Below are 22,552 nucleotides of genomic sequence, written 5' to 3'. Positions count from 1 at the left end.
ACCAGGAGCTGGGCCCCCGGCTTGGTTCCTCCACTGCTGAATTCATTTCTGCTCAGGTGTCAAAGCCAGTTTGGCTGCTCCCTCTAGTGGCCAATTCCTAGTACAGCAGCCCTCTACGGGCCCTGAGGCGGCAAAGGGAAGCCCTCTCCCACTGCCCCTCTCTGGGAGCCCAGAAGCCTGGTGAGGAGGCCCGCTGGGCCAGAGGAGTGGGAGGCTGAGCTTCTGCGAGCCAGAGCTGGATGGACATGGTCTCCTCCCTGCTTGCTTCAGACCAGAGGTCCTTAGTAGAGGCCACGGTCAGGCTGACAGGAGGCATCATTTAACTCCAGGAGCCCGAGGGGAATTAAGGACATTTATTTCACATTTGCACGTCTGTACATTTTCTATAAATAATGTGGAACTGAAATATGTACAATCATCTCTTGCCCACTCCTAGGCCATCTTTCCCTCTGGCACCCAGTGCCATGAGAAGCCGCCTGCAGACACAGCTGTATATGCTGAATTTGGCCTCTTCCTACCCCTCCGGGTTCCTGGGTATGCAGCCAGTGGTCCCCGGGACTCTCCTAGCCCCAACCACTCTGTTCTCTCATGCCTAAGGCAAGGCAGGCTATTGGAAATCACCGCTCAGCAAAAAGCAGCCCCTCTGTGCTGCTCCACTGCAGTGGTAGAGGCCATGGTAGGCAGCAGCAAGGCTTGCGGCCCATGGGCAGTAGCTGCCAGCTTAGGAAATGCATAGAGAAGCAGGGAGGTTGCCACTCACTCTGCTGCCCCTTGAGTCTCCGTCCCCCTCCCTGCTCACACCTTGTCTGAGAGGACAGGCCTCATCCCTCACAGAGTGGGACTGCTGCAGGCACCCAGTCATGCTGGATCACAGGGGACGGAGAGCCAGAGTCTTCCACCGAAGGTCACAATGCCAACCACAACACAAATGTCTCAAGGACACACAGTAGTGGACTCGCAGTGGCTTATACTCAGAGTTCTTAAAAGCCATCGGCCCAACAAGACAGACAGACACGCACACACATACACACATACTCTTGAGCCCTAAAGGGCAGTAGGCTGGTCTTCCAGGAGTGGAGAGGGTGAGAGCAGAAGAGACTAGCTCGGCCCTGTGATGGACACACTGAGAGAGACACATAACTGGGAACCAGCTAAACCACGGCAAGGGGCTCGCAGAGAACATACACGCGTCATCCACTTGTCATAGCAGCATTGTGCACTTGAGAATGGCAAGGGGCATCCCCTGGGCTGGGGCAGCCTTAGCCCCCTCCATCAGCTAGAGACGGGCCGGGGTGGGGTTCTGAGATCTTCCTCACTGCTACGAACTGCAGCCACATATGAGAAGAGACACAACACAGAGTAGCAGATCTCGTGGGCCTAAAGAGAGAAAACCAGACAGATCAACATCAAAGACTTCATCATCTTCACATGTGTAGATGTGCCAAGTGGAAAACTCCTTCCTGTCTTAACATGGCTCGGGCCTAAGCAAGGCCTCAGAGCTGGCCGGTGGGAGAGGGGGTTAGTATGTATCTCTTCTCCAGGGCTGAAGACCTGTTTCAGCTTCAGTTGATTCTTTGGCATCTGACCAAATTTGCCCTTCAAATCATTCCTAATTGCCCCTCACCCTGTGCTCTCAGAGGCCCCAACCTACTCCTGTCTGAAGGTCCCCAGGAAGCCCTGTGCAGACTGGCCCGTCAGGGCTGGGCGGCACACTCACCATTGGTGTCTTGTACTTGTGGCTCACCACTTCTTTAATTTCAGGAACTAAAACCGGACGGGCAAGAGACAAAACAGAAAGTTCAAAACTAAGAACAATAGTGCCATGCTCCCCCAGGCGGCAGCGCCCGGCACCAGGGTCCCCTTCCTCTCAGTGGCCTCTCCCAGTGGCTATAGCAGCTGAGGCTTTGACGGCTTCTGTCTAGCCGATGCAGGATGAGAGGACACTGCCCCAGACACTGCTCTCTGAGGTTTGCAGTGGCTCCTCGCTCGATGGCTGTAACTCTATGCACTTCTCTGACAGCCCTGGCATGGAGTAGGTTAGCCTCTCACCAGTCTGGTCACTGCTGCTGTCTGGGGCCCCTGAGAAGTACAGTGGCTATTCCTGGACTTGGGTTAGGGAAGAGTTGTCTAGCCTCTGCCTCACCTTGCTCAGATGCCCGAAACTCTGGTCGTGTTAAGCACGGTTCCCTGTACTCCCGGCATCTACACAGAGGGTCCTGAGGCTGGATGAAGTGGCATGACACTAAACCCGCCAGACCTGTAAGTCTCCTTCCCTGAGTGGCAGGAGAGGCCCAGGCCTGCCCGTGTGAGGGAGAGCGTCAGAGGGCTCTGGAGCAGACACACTGAGCAGAAGAGACAGGCGAGTACAGCACTCAGGAGGGAGGTGATAGGGAGCATCAGGCAAAATACACACATGTCCACAGCCCAGAATGCAAGACTAAGAGTCACCTGTGCCCCAGCCATGCAGGGGTTCTGCCTGGCCAGAGGAAGGAGCAAGGCCCCCAGGGAACAGCCATCACCATGGCCCCTGGAGGCGGGAGCAGAGGGGCATGGCATCCCCCTGGGAGCCAGAGAACGTAGAATAAGAGTTGGCCACCCCTCCTTCTGACCTGGTGGGTAGAATTCAGGGGACCCAGAGTTAACAGGGAAAAAACTCATCAAAAGTGGAGGAAGAAGCCCAGGTCCTCTCCTGAGTCAGAAGATTCCCCAACATCTCTCTGGCAGGAGAGAGAAGGGAGCACACGGGGGAGAAAACTCAGAATCGGTGAGGCAGCGCCAGGGTGGAGGCAAGTTGGAAAGGAAGAGGGTGGGGAGAGAAAGGAAGAGACAAACTGGCAATGTGAGCGGCTAGTTTGGCTGAAGGGAGCCCGCCCCACCCACTGCAGGGCCCAAGACGGGGGGCCTGGGGAGAGGCAGCACGAGCCGAGGCCACTTTACCTGCTGGAGAACGAAGGTTTTCATAGCAGCGATGAGGGGCACAAAAGAATGAAGCACAAACGCAGCAGGAGCTCAAAGCCCCGGGGTGAGAACCCACCACACCACACGCCAGCACGGGGCTGGGGGGAGGCCGGCTCCCAGCTTCCAGCTACAACCGCCCCATCTGCCTCTGAGGCCCACTAGGCTTCTCTGCCCTCTAGAGTGAGTCTGCCTGGACCGCCACGCGCCTCTCCTCTACTAGCACAGAGGTTAGGCGGACACCAGAGTGGCACCAGGGTGGCTGGATGGAGCACCGGGCTACGAGGAGGACGTCAGCAGGCGGCATGAACACAGCAGAGCTTGGGGACTGCCTGTCTGCCCTGCCCCAGAACTTTCTGACCACCGGCCGGCTGGCCAAGCGAGGGAAGCTGGAGCTAGTTCACTGAGCCCTTTTAGTGCCACCTCTGAACGCTAACCCTGTCTCAGGCCACTTGCTCTTCTGTGACCCACTCCCTAGCTGCCATTGTCTCTCTTCCTTCTCTTCTTCACCCATCTCGGGGTTCCCTTTTCTTCCCTATCACTCCGGCCCCTCTGGATTCTGCAGAGCTGCTGCTTCTCTCTGCCTCTAGTCCCTCCTCTGGAGCTCCGAGGTTTGAGTTACTGCCATGTGAGTCCAGACCTAAGAGCAAAATAGTGTAATTACCAAATTCCTCCAGGACAAAGACGCCTCGAACTGTATTGCACTTTTTAATGTGATTCAGCTCTATGAAAACCTGCAAGAGAGGGAGGGAAGGTGGGGTAAGGCCCAGAGGCTCCCCCTCTGGCCCCACAAAGCCCACTTTCCCAGCTACAGCCCCACCCACACACAGGAAAGCTATTTCCCAAAGGGAGGACAGAAGAATCCACACACACACAACTCAAAAGCGCTAAGAAGCGAAGACAGCAGAAAGGGCATGTACCTTCCGCTCCTGGCCGGAGGAGAAAGCATGGGAGAGAAATGAAGGAGTTAGTTTTAATGGACAAACCCAACCCGAAGGCCCCTCTGCTGGCCTGGGCTGCCCGCCCATACCCTGTGTCCAGAGCAGCGTTTGTAGGACACTGTGCCCCACGGGTCCCCCCGACTCAGCCCATCAGCTCTCTACCCTTCCATGCATCCTCCTCCGGCGCAGAGGGCAGGCACGGGCGCAAAGCTCCCCTCAGAATGTCCTTGGGGTGGAGGCGTTGCTATCTTCCTTGAAACAGGATCCAGGCTCTCCCAAGAAGCATGAGGTGGTCATAATAACAGCTACCCCTTATGGGCACCTACTAGGAATTCTACAAAAACTATTTGCAATCCTTATACCTATGTGGCACAGTATAGAGTACTACCCTCACTTTACAGTTGAGGACACTGAGGATCAGAAAGTTTATTTGCACGTGAATAATGAAGCTGGGCTCTGAATCCACATCCCTCCTGACTCTAAAGACTTCCTATTTGTTCCCCCAACTGTGTGACTCCATCGGAGGGTCTCAGGCCCCCTCGACTCCAACTGACTGTTATGTAGTAGAAGGTGGACCCCACAGCCCTTATCTCATTGTCAGTCAGGGTTTGAGTTCCCCTCTCTGTAGGATCTCTCTTCTGGGGCAAAGCCTTAGCTCAATACTAGCTCGTACATGCTTCGTATAGATGTTAGGTCAGTCCAAAGGGCCAGACCTGGAAGAGGGCATTTGAGTGTCAACAAAATCTCTTCTTTAGAAGGTGAGGCGTCAAGGGAGTCCACAGCACTAAAATGTGGTCAGAAGCCTGCTCTCCAAGAAGTGCCAGTACCTCCATGGTCCAGAAAAGTACTTAGGTAAACCCCTCTTTAGGCTGACCCTAAGGTCTTAAGTATACTATTTAAAATATTAATATTACTAATAGTAAATATACTGTTGAAAATATACTGCCAAGAAGCCTGGGCAGCTGTTTCCCATCACACCAAAGCTGACCAGCTAGATTTCTGAAGAACTCAAATGGCAAGTGGAGGGAGAAAGCCAGAGTCCAGATGTTCACCTCCCCTGGGAATCTGCTGCCTGGCCAGGGGCTGTAGTGTTTCACGATTTAGATCTGGCTCAGAGTCTCAAGGAGAGGAACCAGTACAGCAGGAAAGGGGTAGGGAAGGCACTTGTGTGAAGAGTCAGACTGGGGACGGACCTGGGATGATGCGTTGGCCTCGGAAAGGAATTAGCTTAAGGAATGTCCACTGAGAGAAAAAGTAACACTGTGTTAAAAGACCAAGAGAAAGAGAAAAGTCAGCTCCTATGGTGGAATCGCAATGAGAGAAGAAGGTATCCTGAAGTATTCCCCGCTCAAAAGAAGGGGGGCGGGGCTGTGACGCAGGGACAGAGTGGGGACACTCAGAGGAAGGAAAAGAATAGGAAGAATCAGCAGGAGAAAAAGGCAAATAAACACACACTCCAGATAGGACAGATACAAGATACACACACACGCACGCGTGCGTGCAAACTTTACACACGCCAGACACACATGAGCAAGATCAGCTGGTCTAGATAGACTCTCAAAGCAAAATCACCAAGCAAAGCATATCCTGGGAATAGGGGAGGCAGACACTGTGCGAAGAAGGGCCAGGTGAGACGCTCCCACTCACACTGTGCTGAGTCTAACGCACGTGGGCAGCCCAGCTACCCAGGCGCCCTCTCTTTCCCAGTCTCCTGCATAAGCTCCCCGCTGCACCTTCAAGCTGGTTGCCACTGTCACTGTGCCCTCCTCTCTGATTTCTCTCTGGTCCAGCTGCTCCAATTCTCCCACTAGCCCCAGGGCCCTCTCTCATGCTCACTGGGAAAGCACTAGGGGATCTGGACACTGATCCTCACTGCAGCTGGAACAACAGGGCTAGAAAGCCTTGTGATGCCACTTGTACCCACCTGATTGTGCATGAACTTGAGATTGATCCCTTCCAGGGTGACCTGCAGCAAGCCACCCTCACCAGTCTTCATGTCCTGCACAGGGAACTCGCCACCTAGTTCAGGTCCTGTGGTGAGGGAGGAGATTATCAGCTGAGAGGTGGGAAATCCCACAGCCCAACTTCTTTGGCAGGCCTCTGATGCTCATAAGAACTGGTGAAAATAAACGGAAGGTCCTTGCTCAGGAAGCTGTTCTGTTCTCACCAGGTTTGATGCTTTGCTGTCGGGCAGCAGCACGCTCCATGCTATCCTTCACGCAGTAGTACAGCTCCCGACACTGCGGCACATGCGGGAGAGAGCGGCCTGTCACATATGCTTTCTAGGGCTCCCCGCCCTCCGTTTCATAATGGCTGCTGAAGGCCTGGGCCGATGCCGGCACCTCAGAGACAGCTTTACCTATCCCACACAACAGTCAGAGGCAAAAGAGGGGCTCCAGACACGGATTTTGGAATTTTAACTGCCCTACAAGAAACTCAACACTTTGCTCTCAATGCCCACTCCCAATCCAAACAGAGTTTGTGGGTACCTTCTTAGTATAAAATTTGTTGAGCTGGGTTTCAGAGCCGTTTCTACGCCATAAGCACAACACCTTGGTCTTGGGACAGTAGGTCATGTTGATGAGCTTCTCATACCACCAGCGTTCGTACACTGTCCCGATGTTACTACGTAACACCACGCAGTCATCGCACACCTGCAGAAGTTCACACAGCAGTTCAGTGGTTCTCGCCTTGTCGAGTCTCTTGCATCCCAGGTTCGACTCCATTGTTGGGACAACTGGTCCTGGGAGCATCCTCATGATCAGGTTCCCTGACTTATGCTCAGTCTTCCTTAGGTGGAGACACAAACACTAAACTGCTAGACATAGTGTCCACTAAAAGGTTTATTGAAAGTAAAGGAGTCACTGAAAGGAAACTGTAGGCAGGGAAGAGGCTCATTTTCGCTTCAATGTTTACCACCTCTTATATGTTCTAGACTTAATATATTCAGATGATAGTGCATGCCTGCATCTTACAACCTTAGAATTTATCTCTGTTGACAAGGACAAAGGCAAGGGAGGCTTAAGCAAGGAGAAAAAAGAGAACCAACAAATTTCTAATCCTGGCTGGCCCTAGTTCTGCATAAATCTTTTAAAACATTAATTACACGAGTGACACATGGACAATGCTTATTGCAAAAAAAAATTATATAATACAGGATAATATAAATTAAAAGACAAAGTCCTCCTTCACAGCTGCTTCTTGCTCAACATTCTCCCCGCGGTGAAGGTATCCATTCTATGGCTTCAATTTTTATGGGAGACATTATAGCACAATGGTTACGAGCACAGAGCTAAAATCAGATTGCCTGAGACAGATTCTGGCTGTCCCCTTACTTAGCTGTGCCACCTTGAGTAAGTTAATCCATGTCTATATTTCCTCATGTGGAAGATGAGAGTAACAGTAAGAACTTTATGGAGTTATTGTGAAAATTAAATAAGTTAATGTGCATAAACTTCTTAGAATAAAGCCAGACACATAGAAAGTACCCTAGCGTTTGCTGCTATAACAATAATGTGATTATAATGTAAGAAATATTATAATTATTATGACCATATGGATGGCTCTCAAATTTCTCCACGTAAAACCTGTCTTCCTGAGTTCCTGACTTCCCTTTTTTTTAGAGGTCTCACGGGCAGCATCGCAAACTCAACACATTCAATTTCAATTCAAAATCTCCTCCTGGGCAGATCCTTCTTCTAAGCCCTGTATTTGAGTAAATAGCATCACCATCCACCCAGCTGCTCAAGCCAGAAATGAAGGAGTCACAAGGCTTTTCCTTTCCTGCTAACTACACCATCAAGTCCCATCTATTCTACCTCAAATACCCCGGGAACATTCTTCCCCTCCCCAACTCCAGCCATTAACTCTTATTCTTCAGGTCTAAGTTCAAGGGTCACTTCTGAGGGGTCCTCCACAACTCCTAGACCCTTCGCTATGTATTCTTAAAACACTTGCCCATGAACATGTCCTCTCATAATGCTCATCATACTTTATGATACTGTTTAATTATGTGACTTCCACGATGGTATGTCAACCTAGTAAGGGCAACAAAAACCATGTCTCCCTTATAGGGCTGTAACCCCAAACCCAGCAGAGTGCCTACCACATATGAATCCACTGATCACTAGGAGATGACCAGATGAGGCAACAGGAAATATATAGTACCACTTATGAAGTATTCTTGCCAAAATATTGAATCTGAAACTGATCAAACCTCTAAACTGAACTATTCATTTATAAGAAATACAAGTGATAAGAGAAACATGTTAACACCAAGGAGATGCAATCAGCAAAAAAAATCTAGAATGTGAGATACTCCATAAGACAAATTTCTTCAACAAAATTACTGGCAGAGTGGGAAGGGGACTAGTGTATGTTAAGAGATACTTCAGAGTCCTATCAGCCAAAATTATAAATGCATTTTTCCCTTTGACCCAGCAATCCCACTTCTGGGAATTCTTAAACTTGCACACATACTAAATGAAGCAGGTGTAGCATCATTCTGAGTATGATAATTAGCAACAGCAAAAATCTGGAAGAAAACTATATATACTGACTGGTTAAATAAACTATGGTATAGTCGCACAGTGGAATACTCTGCAGCTGTAGAGAGACTGAGAAAGCTCTTTTTGTCCTGATACAGAAGATCACCAGGATATCGTGTAATGAAAAATGCAAGGTACAGATCAGTGGATATGATGTGCTAAGAAAGGAGAAAAACAAGAATTTATGTTCAAATTGTATACTGTTTGCATAAAAAATACTGGAATATACAAAGGAAACCAATTAAAGTGGTTACCTACAGGAGGAAGGGGTGAGGTGGATGGGGATAAGAAAGAGAGCAAGACCTCCCAATGTGTATCATTTTTATGTTATTCTGACTTACGGACATTGTGACTACATCATCTATCATATATGAGAAATGAGAGGGAATCGTCTATCATATTAACTTATTTGCATAAGAGCCTGACAATTTAATAATAAATGGATCATGAAGATGAATGAGATAAATGGGAAATATTCTGGCATCAGTTCTAGGAGTTCCTTGTAACACTCAAATGTGCCTTTGGGCCCCTTGCATGAACCAGCACCTACCTCCATAAAAAAGATATCTCCATTTGTGTCTGTCCCCGCATGTACCACAAATGTCTGCTTCTTCATGTGCCGGCTGCCACTGGACCGGATCGAGAGATCACGTCCGCTCTGAGGAAAGAGAGCTCTTTCAGGGACATCCATCCATTCCTCTCACAGGGCACTCGGCCAGCAATTCCCCCAGTCGGCAATTAAATTTATATCAGCTTTCTTGGCACAGTGCTATCTGCTGGCCACAGGCCACAAAGGAAGTGTTCGCAAACTTTTTGGTCTCAGGAATCCTAGAATTCTTAAAAATCACTGATGACCCCCAAAAGCTTATGTTTACATGTGTTATGCTTATAGATATTTACCACACTAGAAATTAAAACTGAAGAATTTTAAGTGCTCATTAATTCATTTAAAAGTAATTAATAACCCATTAATAATAAATCCATTACATAGTAATATAAATAACATTTTTTGTAAAATAACTATATTTCCCAAGACAAAAAAATGAGAAGATTGGCACTATTTTACATTTTTATAAATCTCTTTAATGTTTGGCTAATAAAAAAACTAGATTCTCACATCTGCTTCTGCATTCAATCCGCTGTGATGTATTGCTTCGGTTAAGAAACAGAGAGAAAATCTGGCCTCACAGATGTATATTTGAAAAAGGAAAAGCGTATTTTAATAGCCTTTCCAGATAAATACACATATTCTTTTTTGATACTATACCAAAACTAGAGAAGTAGCAGTTTCTTAAAATTAACTGCAATGTAGAATCTAAAAACCCATCAATGAACATTTTGTACCTTGTTACATTAAAATCCATTTGTCTACCTTACATTTTGAGTGAATTTTTTACCCACACCTTAATTTGTAACATCATACATTGATCATATGGAAAATACTGGTTCACCAAGTTAAGCAGCTCTTCCAAAAGTTGACACATTTTATTATACAACGTCAAAAAATTCACATTAATACCATCATCAATCTCATTAGAAAAGTCTTTAAATATCAGGAAGCTTCAAGCTCAAAAGACTGCCAAATACCCAATTCTGAGTAACCATAATTTGGTAATCATTTTTCCAAGTAAAAATGATGTCCCATGAACGATGCTGCCAGTTTACCTTACAACTGTCACAATTAATTTTCCTCAAAACAATCGTTATATTTTGTAGAAACGCTTTATGTATATTTCTCATTTGTTACATAGACTCTTAAAAAGATATATAATCAAGAATCGGATTTAATAATATTAATGATTTTAACTTGCTTCATCAAGGGCATTCATAAGTGAAACCGAGTTTGTTTGTCTTTTTCAACTGTGAGTGTGTGGAGGTGAGGACTATAATGGCCACCAGCACAGTTTGGTGCCACTGTCTCCATTGTGTTAAGGCACCAATGGTTTTACCCAGTATTGCTTTTGGCACCATCAGGGTACATGACAATGGTAAAAATGGCAAATAATACTTTGGTATTATCATGAAGATAGTTTTCACCTTGTGGATCCTTGGGTTCCACAGACCACATGTTGACATGGACGCACTAAGACAGTTTTAGTACAGAGAATCCTATCTCGGAGCAGAAGGGCCAAAGCCTCACCTGGAGTAATAGCCCAATTTTCAGAACTGGGGATTTTGAAAATATACCAGCCAGCCAAGAAATGACCCATGGAGAAGCCTCTGCTTTAGGCCACAAGGCCCAAGCCTGGGAGGCGGACAAATGCAGTGAAAGGGAGCCTAAGGTACAGCCCAGATATACTTACCAGGTTCGCCAGCTGATCAAGCACTTCATTGATTTGCTGGCTGTACACAAGCCCAATGTGGGACTTTCCCATTAGACGTCTTACTTTCTTCCGGATGTCATTCTTATTTACCTGGAAAACCAAAATAGGACCTTCATAAAAGATTTGTTTTCCTCTCAACTGAGGGAGAGGAAATGTCCAAGTAAGTTTCCTACTGTCTGAGAGAAGTGGAATTCCAGAAGACCGTATCACTGAATATGAGAGAAAACATTCAACTGTGTGTTCTGCCAACAGGCTGGGAAGAAAAAGCCTGGTTCTGTCTCTGGATGGCTTCGACAGGAAAGTGGCTCTTACAGCAGTTGTAGCTGAAGTGACTGGGGCTTAAGGGGATGTTTCCTCCCCATCCCCAACCAATATTGTAACATTCACCCTTAAAGTGGCCCTAAAAACCCTGGGGGTCCTCAGAGCATAATTCAGAAACAACTTAGAGTAGCAACACTGGACTCAGCTGTAGCCAAGACACCTCTCTAAAGTTAAAGTTCAACACCCTTCCCCAACCAGAGTTCATGGCACCCGTGGAGTTCAGCCGAGTACAGTGAGCCTTACGACAGAAATGACAGAAAATGAAACAAACCGAGAGGGCCTGTAGGACATGCTCTGCATTTGATCAATAAATCCCTTCACGTTTAGAGAGACTGGGAGAACAGGAGGAGAAACCCAGGAGTTCACTGTCAAAACAACTCTCTTCTGCCCACTAAGTCCCTTTCAGAGCAGGACTCTTCTATTTGGTAACATACTTTTTCCACAGCTATAAAAACCAAGTAAGACCAAGTCAAACTAGAACCTTGCCTTACTTTTTTTAATGGGGAGCTCTTTTTATATCTATGGAAAATTCTATCTGAGTAGTGCTAGAAAAGGGGTAGTGCTAGAAAGTAAATTCTGACCATCTTCTCTAAGGTTTTAGAACCTACTCCTAAAAAATTTTTTTTAATTCATTGTATTCTGTAGGGAGCTTTACTGGCATCCTAAAACTACTTAGCAAAGAAAGCCCACTTAAAATTCAAAATAAACAAATGGTATGGAATCATTAATCACCTTTACAACATTTCTTAGCACAATAGCCTGGCAGCTTCAGATAAATTGATCATGTGTGAACTGCAGAGAGGTCTCAGACTTTCAATCAGAAAGATAGAGACCTAATAAGATGCTCTGACAGCTTCCCAACTGCCCCAGAATTTAGGCGACAGGAATAAGCCTTGCCCTTCCAGCATTAACAGTAGCTGGAGATAAGCAAAACCAACATCACCTTCATCAGCAGCATGTAGGAGATGAGGTTGTGCAAGAGTGTGGCCAGCAAACGATCTTCGTCATCCTCCAGGCGCTTCCGATCATGGTCTCCCAGGGAGAGATACCTAAGCAGGAGACCAAGGACAAATCAGCCCTCAGGTAGGAAACCACAGAACTAACTGGCAAAAGGCTGAATTTGCCTTTTCCCAAGGGTTTCCTGAGTCTCATACCTGTCTATCATTTCCTGGGGACCCTGGTCCATACCCATTCCTTCTCTCTCCAACATCACCGCATCTAAGAACGCATCTTCCCAGAACTGCATTTGGTCCCATAAAGTAGAACGCTCTTTGCCTGTATAGAATAGAGTTTTTCAGGGTGCTTATATAACATAAAGAACATAGCTGCCAAACCAAAACAGAGTAAACTCCAAATAAAAGGGATTCATTACAAATTCCAAGGCAAAAGAAACCCAAGCCTCTCCACCCCAGATCTAACATCTTGCCACCAGCCCCAGCTGCCTCTAAGTGAGGCCTGATCCCTCCCAAGGAGGAGGGATGAACACAGCACACAAAGAATGGTGGTTACTTATAGAAAAGGTCTCCATAGCAGCATCCTCTAACTGGTCCCACATGGATCCTTTGTCCCTTCCTGCCAGTTTATGAGCAGGAAGGACCATGGTAGCAAGAAAGGAAAGAAAGGAAGACAGAAAGACAGAGGCTGTTGATTAATACCAAAACCCAGTTTCTTCTAGTTTTCACCCACGGCTTTTTCCAGACCCAGTAAGTCGCCTGCTTCAGATGTAAAATTGCCCTCTAACATCAACACTGAGATCAGCAAAAAGCCAAGCAGCTACCTGTTTACTGCTACCCTCTGCCCCGGCTGAGTCCAGCTTTCTTCCAGAGCAAGGGACCTTCCTGGTCTGTTTCTCACCTAGGAGTCCCTCGTAGAGATAGACTCGCTGGCTTACATCTTCAGAAGAACGTACCGGGCTGCCCACCAGCTTCTCCTTTACGCTCGGCTTCAAGCTGTGGGCTTTACCCTACGGAGAAGAGATGCTAGGTCAGCCACCCAAGGGATCAGTGATAGGGGCAAAGTAAACCAAGCAGCTCATTAAGAGGCTCACACACCAAATGTCACCATTAGCAACATATACTCCAGGAGCCCTGCTTTTGCTACTCTGCTGGTCTCAAGGATCTGACCAGAAACCAAGTTGATAATCCTGCTTTCTGTTACTGCCTCCTAAAACATGCTCTCAAGTTTTCATTTTAACTTATCTTTGCTCTTTGGTTTCTATAAAACCTCTGGTCCAAAAAAACCCAAAAACCAAAAAACAAAATTTAGGCAAATTCTCTGTAGCAGCTGATGCAGTAAAAGAACATTAAGTCTGAAGTCAGACTAACCAAAGTTCACAGCCCTGCCTCTTACTAGCTGTGTGACCTTAGGCATGAAACTTAGCTTCTCTGAGTCTTATTTTCCACCTGAAAAAAGTGAAGTTATAACATCTACCTCATAAAACTATTACAGGAATTAAATTAGAAAATACATTTAAAGCACTTAATAGTGCCTGGCACATGGTTGGTATTTAATAAATGCTAATTCACTCTTTCCTACCATCTCTAAAAATATCTGCCCCTCAGAAATATCACTAAGTTTATCTGCCACTTCTACAATATTAGACTTTCTATTCATTCAAAAAATTTTTCCACTGGATAAGAGGTAGGTTTCATGCCCATTTCACAAAATATGCAACAGCATAAGCAGAGAAGCAGTTCATCAAAGATTAGGCAATACCTAATTAGTGTGTCTAAATGCCAGTCTCCTGGTTCACTGCCCAATTCTTTGTTCACTGGATCATACTGATTTAATGTAATGTATTTCCTGCTACAACAGCCTTTTTTGAGCCAAGAAATTTAGGTAACTGCTCTCAGCAACTCAACTGTATAAAAAGCCCTTGCCCACCAGCACAGAACAAGTAAGAATTTGTCAGGAAGGTGCCAGGAAAGGCAGCATTCAGCTGAATGGCTTCTTGAAAGACTACTGCTCCATTACAGCTATCTTAACCTCCAGAATGGAAGCACACTAGAAAGATTTAAAATATTCTTATTAAAATGGTCTGTTAGACTCAGGGAGAGTTAAGGTCCACTAACTTGAATGGCTCTGCCGACTCTAGATTCTATTCCTTACATTCATTCTGGGATGTCACTTGCTCTATTAGAAACACATATACAGGAGACCTAGGGGTTGGAATGATCACCAGTGTTAAATAATTGATTTCATTTAAATTTCATCTTCCATTCTCCTCACAGATCAAAGCTAAGGACTTAGTGTATCAGACTGCTTAATATTCGCTGTTTAAAGTGGGTGTATACACTAAAAAGCAGAGTGTCTAAAGGCAAGGACGAAAAAGAATTTAATTCCAGTTGATCACTGACTATTGTGTGACCTAGGGCAAGTTCTCTTCCTAAGGCTTTGCTCCCCTTACCTGTTAGAAGAGATTAGCCATAGCAATCTACTGAACAGCAAACGTCTTGGGAATCGTGCCTTACTTATCCCTGTTTCTTTAGTACAGAATCTGGCATTTAGCAAATTATTTAATAGATGTTTATTAATGAGTGAAAACTTCAAATAACTGTGAGGAATATACTAAAGTGAAATTCTACTTTAAGGTGCTATATAAATAGGGCAGTGACCAGAATAAAACAACTAATCCATATAAATAGGTAGACTGGTATTAAATGAGAGCTATAATTGCCCTGACATTGGCATAAAGGTATCGTTTTGTCTGTTTTAAACATGAGGGTTATCGATACACAGGATTCAAGGCCCTTATCTGACTGGGTGGGGAGCCTAACTCATCAGTGATTCAGGAGAGGGTTCTACGTTTGATCTTAGCCAAAAGGCCAAGAAGCGATTGGAGAGGGTTCTAAAGGCCCTAAGAAATATTTTCTTTAAAGCCAAATATATGAAGATATCCATTCCTTACTTTCTCTTTTCCTTTTAATCACCTCCTAACTTTTTATTCTTTTTTACTCGCCCCCCATAAAAAAAGTCTCCTTTTGTTAGTAAATAAAGCTTACAAAGATGGCGCTGGTGGCAGAGTTGGTCTCAATTTCACTATCAGACAAAGTGCCCCTAGAACTTGTCAAGTGGGTGCTTCCCTCGCCACCTGGTCCATCACCTGCATTGCTGCTCAAGTCACTATCTGCTCCAAGCGTCTCTCCAGAACTATTACTCACCTGGAAAGGAAAAAAGGTAGTAAGGCATATTCCCCAGGGAAAGGTCCCAGAAATGCCAAGCTGTTAGGGCTCTCTGCTGCCAACAAAAGGTATCGAATTTCAAACACGTGCCAGATAGTCTCTGAAAGTACCTTCTTTACATGATGAGGAGAAGCCCTGGGTGAAATCTCAGGGTCTGATCCCGAGTACAAAGATCTATGACAAGTAAACACCTCCACCATGAGAACCAAGAGCTGACCTGAGACTAAGCACAGCCTCCAAAGGGAAAAGGAGCCCCCTTTTCCAAAGAGGAACCCATACCCCACCCACCAAGATGCCAGCGTGGTGTTCCCCTACCACGGTGCTAACTTCAGAATCCTGACTTGAGCTCCGGATCATAACAGCTGGGCTCACACCGATGACAGAGTCCGCATCAGTCCTCTGAAACAAGACGCAGGGACTCAAGACACATTAGGGGAGGTGTCCAATCTATTTTCAGTTTCCCTAAGAAATACTGTAGCTTCTTCCTTCTCTCAATTCCCATCCTTCTATTATCATCCCTAGACAGGTCATGAGAAATTCATTTTTTTCCTGAATATACAGTGTATATGACTTACATAATAAGACGAATTAATATACACTAAAGAAATACATGCTCATTACAGAAAATACATTAAAGTATAAGGAAATAAAAACAAGCCATAAACTGACCACCTACATTAATCAGTTAAGTGATTTTTATTTGGTACATTTCCTTTCAGTATTTGTATATACATTTAAAAAATAAAATTGGAGTTATACTGTATATAGCTTTGCCAACATTTTTCCATGTCACTAAATTTTAAAAAATATAATTGTTAATAGATGCTAGTATTACATTGCATGGATATATTATTTCATCATTTCCCTAATATTGGATATTTATATTATTTCAAGGTTTCTTGTTTTGTTCTTTAAGTTAAAGAAGTATTCTGAGATAGTACATTTAATGTTTGTAATGCTCAACAAGATTGTCACAAACCTGGGAACCAGATGTCAGGCTCACACCACTATCTGCGCTGATCTGGGACTTTTTCTCCTCTGTCTCACCAAGGTCAAATACAGGTTTGATTACTTCAGGTCCTGAGTAAGGGAAGACTTCTGTTACTCAGTACGCAAAGGCCAGGGGCAGGCTGGTGAAGGGAGTGAGACAGCAGCGCGGCCTGGCCCCAGACCTGTTCAGCATGTCCCTGTCACCTTTCCAGGGACTATCCCCTCGCCGCCAGGCCCCACTGGGAAAAGTGGTCCCTAGATGCCTTAAGAACCAAGTAGGAAAAATTAGACCTGGTCTCAAGGGGTTCTATAGCCGTGTTCCAAACCTGAGAAAATTCTGAGCACATCATTTTAAAACAGAAAAGCTCCACAAACAAATGTCTAAACCATATTCTACTGTACTCAGAGTCAGAGCTCCAATGGTGCCTGAAACTATTTAAGGGTCCCCAGATTACTCAGTGCTTCCCAAATGTGTCTAAAGGGGTTAGAAAAAAATGGGCCCAATGAGATACCAGTTGTGTCCATGGACACTGCCTACTCCCACCCTACAACTTCTGCGTTTGAGATAAAAACCACCCCCTTTTTCCCCACCCACCCACAGTGGTATGGCAGAAGGACAGAATGACAGAAAGCAAGAAAGCGTGCCTAGGCAAGCCACCAGAGAGGGTTGGGAAGCTACAGACTCAACACGGAGGGACAGCAACCATCTCTGCCAACTGTGCCCACAGGCCTTCTAATGGGTGAGGGAGATATCAGCCAATGAGGGGCACTGAAATAGGCAAAAGTTCTCCCCACCAACTCTGAAGCAATAGAGAACCAAGTTCTAAGGGATTTTACTCAGTAGATGCCTTGATTACAGCCTGATTGCTATGAGGGGAGGGAGAAAGAAGCAGCCTATAAGCCACATTATCTGTGAGTCACATACTACCTACCTGCTTTCATTCCAAATACCCACCAAGAGCAAATTTGGGGTGGGGCTGACAAAGGGAGCCTGCCCCAACTGGGCCTGGGGAGTTGGCAGGTATGGGAGACTTGGGAACAGGAAGGGGCATTTGTTCCTTACTCTGTTTTTCCATAGCTTTTTGCTTTTTCACTTCCTGGTGCTTGTTCCACAATTCTACCCCAGATGCAATGTAAGCAGGAGAGAAAGACAGAGAGTGTCAGAGGCTGGTCAGACAGGCGAAATGGAAACCCGCCCACCCAAGCTGATCGGTCTCAGGCATGAGATTACAAATGAAGAGATAAAAAGAGATCTTCATTTTGGGGGGTTAAAAACCAAGAGATCTAATGTCTTACCCTAGCTCATGAACCGAAGACTCTAAATTCCTAACCCTAACCTCAGTGCGGTAGTAAAAACTCTGCAGAATGTTAGAGCTTGAAGGGCCTTTAATCAAGCTCTTTGATTCTGGCATGAGGAAACTGATCCTACAGAGGCTGGAGTACTTCATCAAGATCATGTCACGTAGGATCAGTTTAAACTTCCACCACACCATATTCTCTCTGCCAAATGAGCTGGGCAAGGGCAATTTTGAAAGATTTCAGATAAGATAGACGATCACCTCAAGCAGCCAAAGGGTTTTCAGAAGCACGGGCATAAATCTGTTTGATTCACTGGATTGCACAGAGGCCACTCATGCAGGCAGCTGGCGTTCCTCCTTGTTGCTACCAAAAAACCCAACTCATCCTCAGAATCAGTGCCTGTCCTAACAAGAGACCCATTCTCAGTCAGCCATCTGAAAATCCGGTAGAGGTAAGAGAACATTAAATGGTCAAGAATAGCATCTTTAAGGAGGGGTAAAAAAGAGAGAATAGTGATCCTAGCAATTCTTTTCCTAGAAGAATTTTAGAGTCTACTTAGTTCAGTTCCCTCGTTTCCCAGAGGAGGAGTAGAGACCCTGAGATGGGAAGTGATTTGCTCAAAGCTGCACTCTTGGTTGGGGGCAGGTTAGTACTTTCTCTAGAATATCACATTAGGCAGAAGAAAGGCAGGGTTGATTGCTTCTAGGACAATATTTTGCTGCCTATAGAGGTAGAGCTCCCTTAAAAAGGAAACTGGTTTCTCACTATCATTTATGAGAGCATAAGGCAACTGCTAATGGTTGTGGCAAAGAGGCATCCTTTAGAAGCATATTGCCCAGGGACCTAAAACCAGAAAAAGATAGGACCTAGATGATTCAAAGTCAAGTAGGGAGTGAGTCACATAGAGGTGACACCCAGAGAGTTCAATAGACTCTACCTCAGTGGGGACGGAGAAACACCAAACATAAACAAGCTCTTAATTCCAGTAAGGAAAGGTTTAAAGAAAAGCTGACTCATAATCTATATCTTGAGGTCCAGAACCCAGGAAAATGGGGTTGCCAGACACACACCAGAGGAGCAAACCTGAGGGCAGTGTAACGGTTGAATGGGGGAAAACTGGCTTTAAGACCCACATGATCATTAATTTTATAGCCCAAAGATGCATCTGTACACTTCCTTATCACTTTCAAGAGCTCACGTGGCCTCTCTACTATGTGAAGAAATCCAGATGTAAATAGAAAGAGGGACGAAGAGTACAGCTCCGACTCCCTGCACTAAGCCTCAATGGGCCCTGTGAGTAAAACTTCCATGTTAAGATGTAGGTGGGGGTGGCTGTAAATGAAGCATAGGGGATAGAGAAGTAAAAAGAAGTACCATCAGAAATGGACATAGATCTCCCTTCCTCTCTAGAATGCAAAGCATGGGAAAGAGAAAGGCAGGATTCTGGATGAATTGAAAGGAGGGAGAGATAGTTAAGAAGCCAGACCACTCCACCACTCCAAACACAGCGATACATACCAATAGATGCTACAAAGTTCTCTTCTTTTAAACTTCTGGTGTCTGGTTCCTTAGGGCCCTTTCCTGTAGCACTTGGTGCTCGTGGTTCTAGCTGGGGAACTCTCAGCTGTGCCATAGCCTTTGGGTCCCCCCGCCCAGCCAGGCCAGGATCCTTGCCAACTAGTGTATTTACACTCTCTGTTGGACTTCTCTTCCGCTTGTCTGGTTCTGAGGAAAAGATCAAACATCGAAAGAGGTTGAAAGAGTGAGTGAAAATCAAGGTATGAAAATGAGACGAAAGCATAGACACAGGAGGATGTGGAAAAGAAGTACAAAGAGACAAAAACTGACATCTTACTTTTCATGACAGAAAAATATCTACTACATATAAACATGTACTAGAAAATAAAACCCCAAAGCCTGAATAAAAGCAGCTCGGCACTGGAAAATTCGTCAAGGGGACAAGTTCGTTTTCTTGAGAGACAAGTGGGAGAGCTGTGGACGGCATGCTGCCCAGCTGGTACAAGCCTTACCTTTGCTGTAGTAGTGGGTCTGAGCGATCTCCAGAAGCCCGAAGATGCTGGCCATGCCACCCAGACCCGCGTGGGCATAGGACTGCTCCAGACTGAGTATCATGCACTTGAGCAGGTCCAACATTCCCTTATACACCTTTCGACTGATCTCCTGCAACAATAACCCAGGGCTAGAGTTGGCAAACTGCCTTTGGTGTCCATGTCCCTCTGCCCACTTGATCCCGGCTCCCAACCCCAAACACTGACCACGTCCGGGATGATGTCCTGCCGTGCGTCGTCCTCTGACTGTACCGTGCGGTTCAGCTTGCTCAGGACAAAGACTCGCAGCTGCTCGCTCTCCAGCAGCCGTCGCACCTTTTTCATGTTGAGCCAGCCAACTCCCTGGCCGTCCAGCACGCTGTGCACCACCTCCTTCAGGAACTGCTGGTTCTCACTATGGGTCCCACATATCACTTCTGTGGTCATCAGCCCCTTTGCAGAGCATCCCCTCTTTCACTAGACTAGCTGTCTGCCTCCAAGGGCAAAACACAAAGCCAAGTCTCTGAATGTCCAAGTCCACTGCACCCCTCCCCCTACCACCTCTCCAGAGAGCCTGGTTTGCCCGAGTATCCACCACTGCTGTCTCTCTCCTCAACACCGTGAGCTACTGCTGTTGCATGAGACTGAGTCAGAATGGGAAGTGCTGGCAAGAATTGATTTCATGTACCCAACCGAGAGCTTCTCTCCCACTCTTGAGCATCCCTAAAGTTTGGTACAGAAATCATGACCTCTCTCCAAGAACTTTAAAAACAGCTCTGCCATTTGTTACCTAGAATTGCTGGATCGACCCTGTGGCGATGGAGGCTCTCTCTTCACTGTTGGGCTGTGTTTAATGACAGATGACTTCTGGTCCACTAAGGCCCTCCTGTTTCCTATAGCCGGGAAAGTAGGAACGAGAGATGTCACTGCTGCAGTCCAGCAGCTAGTGTCAGCACAGCCCCAGGGAGCTATGTTCCACACCCATTTCCCAGAAGGGCTGGATGAGGTGGTACCAGGGCATCACACATAGGTAGGAACCAGCCATGGCAATGTGGAAGAAGTGGGGATGGAGACTCAGACCACTCCGCATGCACCAGCAGCATGCCCCATGGGCAAGCATGGGCGTCACGGGGGGGCGGGGCAAGGCAGGTCACTCATGTGATGCCGCTTGCTCCGTGAGGAGGATGGCCGTCAGGCAGGCACAGAAGATGCTAGGAAAAAAAGATCATGCACAGCTCACGGGCAAGACCCACCTTCACCACTCCCGGGGCCGGCTTCAGTAACAATCTCCATTAGAGTATTTAGCCCAAATACTGGGACACAAAATACACAATTAGTAGGTGCGCCACGATACCGTAACCCCTATACCCCTCAGTGGCGCTGTAAGTCAGATAATCTGAGCATTCTCCCAAAGCTTAGTGCATATAACTTTGGTTCTCAGGCACCTCAGAGCTGGAAGCCAAGTGATCAGGAGACAACCAAGGCTCTAAGAAAGACCATCCCTAAGACTATGGCCTCTCAAAGCCAGGGGCAGGGTAAATGACACCAGGAGCCTTCAAGTATTACACAGGCACATGCATGAAAGAGAGACCACTGGTTTTCATGAAACATCGAGCACAGGGGTCCAGAGGGCCTGCGGGTATGCAGAGGGAAGAGACCCATCTTGCAGATGCTGTCATGGGAAATGGGGTAGAGGTGTGAGGATGGGTGATGGATGGGAGTGACAAGTGCAGCAAATGAAGTGAAGCATCAGCATGCAATGTAAGTGTTTCAATTGTTCTCCTCTTCAACTGTATCAGATGAAGCCAGTAACACCAACACCTTTCCATCCCTAACCTACTGAGCCATGTGTGGATTCACTCTACAGTGCTCTACCCCGCTATCTCTGACGTCCTTACACCACTTCCCTACACCACTAGGTCTGATGTCCTTTTGCCACTTCCCTACACCACTAGGTCTGATGTCCTTTTGCCCATCTATCCTACGTTCCTACCCCCTTCCCAAGAACATTCCTTAGATTCTTGACATTCCTAATAACTGGGAAAGGAAGTCAGTTAAAAAAATACATGAAGCTGCTTCTTACTGTGCTTTCTAATGTGATTAAATATTTTAGTGCTTTCTACTGTGGTTAAATGTTTCAGCACAATATCTAGAGAAAACAAAAGTCATTAAACTGAGGAGAGCCCCTCAAACTGTCAGAGATCACTAATAAAAATCAAATATGGTCTCAACCGTCCCTAGAAGCCATCCAATATCACCTGGCCCACTCATAGGCCCTAAGTTGACATGAAGCCAAAGAAAGAGGCTCCTTGACTCCATAAACATTGTCAGGCTCTTTACAACCATCTTCAGTGGGCCAGCTCCTTGGGATGGAATTTGTCTAAAGTTCAAGCAGTAGAAACCTCACAAATAACTGATGGCACCAGATGATTCCTATGTTAATTATGTACCTCTCACAAAGTTCCCTCTAGAAACAGCAGTCATCCCACAGCTGCCATTATCCTAAATGATATAACAGGGCCTTCTCTTTAGCTACAAAGACAGTTTCTATCGGAAATCCAACAAGAGCCCATGATGTGCAGTGAAAGCCATGAGAAGCGATATAGAGGTAACAATCAGATCAAAGGATTCATCATACACAGGGTTCCTGAAAAGCACTCATAGGTCTGAAATATATCTCAGAGAATCCCAGCTTGGCAAAAGGAGCGCTGTAGTTACCTTTTAGACTGGGGAAGGGCGTGGTCTTCTCCCGAGCACCTTTGGTGGGCAGTGTGAGGTTTGAAAGACTGAAGCTTGTACTGTGGTTCCGATACAGGCTGCCTATCAAGGGGAGGGTGTGAGAGCAATGACTTAAGGGGATAAAGAATCAGAGCATTACACTCCGATGACTGTACCATCGTCTTCATCTTTCTCTTTTTCAAACATAATCCCAAGTGCCTCTATGTT

General features: G+C 46.2%; 1 protein-coding gene across 39 annotated transcripts in view; it reads right to left on the bottom strand.

Moving 5' to 3' along the window:
- Positions 1-332: 332 nt before the first annotated feature.
- MADD (MAP kinase activating death domain) overlaps positions 333-22,552 on the bottom strand; it is a 35,661-nt gene continuing 13,441 nt past the window's right edge. For 5 of the 39 annotated variants that reach the window (XM_039868546.1, XM_039868575.1, XM_039868636.1 and 2 more), the window contains exons 15-34: positions 22,325-22,426; positions 20,860-20,919; positions 20,397-20,499; positions 19,835-20,021; positions 19,589-19,739; positions 19,077-19,283; positions 16,249-16,349; positions 15,558-15,668; positions 15,090-15,248; positions 12,943-13,051; positions 12,243-12,363; positions 12,032-12,137; positions 10,747-10,857; positions 8,994-9,101; positions 6,386-6,550; positions 6,064-6,136; positions 5,821-5,927; positions 3,620-3,689; positions 1,718-1,764; positions 1,017-1,377 (exon numbers count right to left, since the gene is read on the bottom strand). In XM_039868546.1, the coding sequence (XP_039724480.1) occupies positions 1,273-1,377; positions 1,718-1,764; positions 3,620-3,689; positions 5,821-5,927; positions 6,064-6,136; positions 6,386-6,550; positions 8,994-9,101; positions 10,747-10,857; positions 12,032-12,137; positions 12,243-12,363; positions 12,943-13,051; positions 15,090-15,248; positions 15,558-15,668; positions 16,249-16,349; positions 19,077-19,283; positions 19,589-19,739; positions 19,835-20,021; positions 20,397-20,499; positions 20,860-20,919; positions 22,325-22,426 (2,303 nt within the window). In that variant the 3' untranslated portion in view covers positions 1,017-1,272. Of the gene's footprint in view, positions 1,378-1,717; positions 1,765-3,619; positions 3,690-5,820; positions 5,928-6,063; positions 6,137-6,385; positions 6,551-8,993; positions 9,102-10,746; positions 10,858-12,031; positions 12,138-12,242; positions 12,364-12,942; positions 13,052-15,089; positions 15,249-15,557; positions 15,669-16,248; positions 16,350-19,076; positions 19,284-19,588; positions 19,740-19,834; positions 20,022-20,396; positions 20,500-20,859; positions 20,920-22,324; positions 22,427-22,552 lie in introns of all 39 variants that reach the window. The other 34 variants (XM_039868601.1, XM_039868617.1, XM_039868656.1 and 31 more) reach the window with 20 other exon arrangements.

This window comes from Pteropus medius, unplaced genomic scaffold (genome assembly GCF_902729225.1).
Source record: "Pteropus medius unplaced genomic scaffold, Ma_sr-lr_union100, whole genome shotgun sequence".
NCBI lineage: Eukaryota > Metazoa > Chordata > Mammalia > Chiroptera > Pteropodidae > Pteropus > Pteropus medius.
This window is presented reverse-complemented; position numbering and strand designations above follow the sequence as displayed.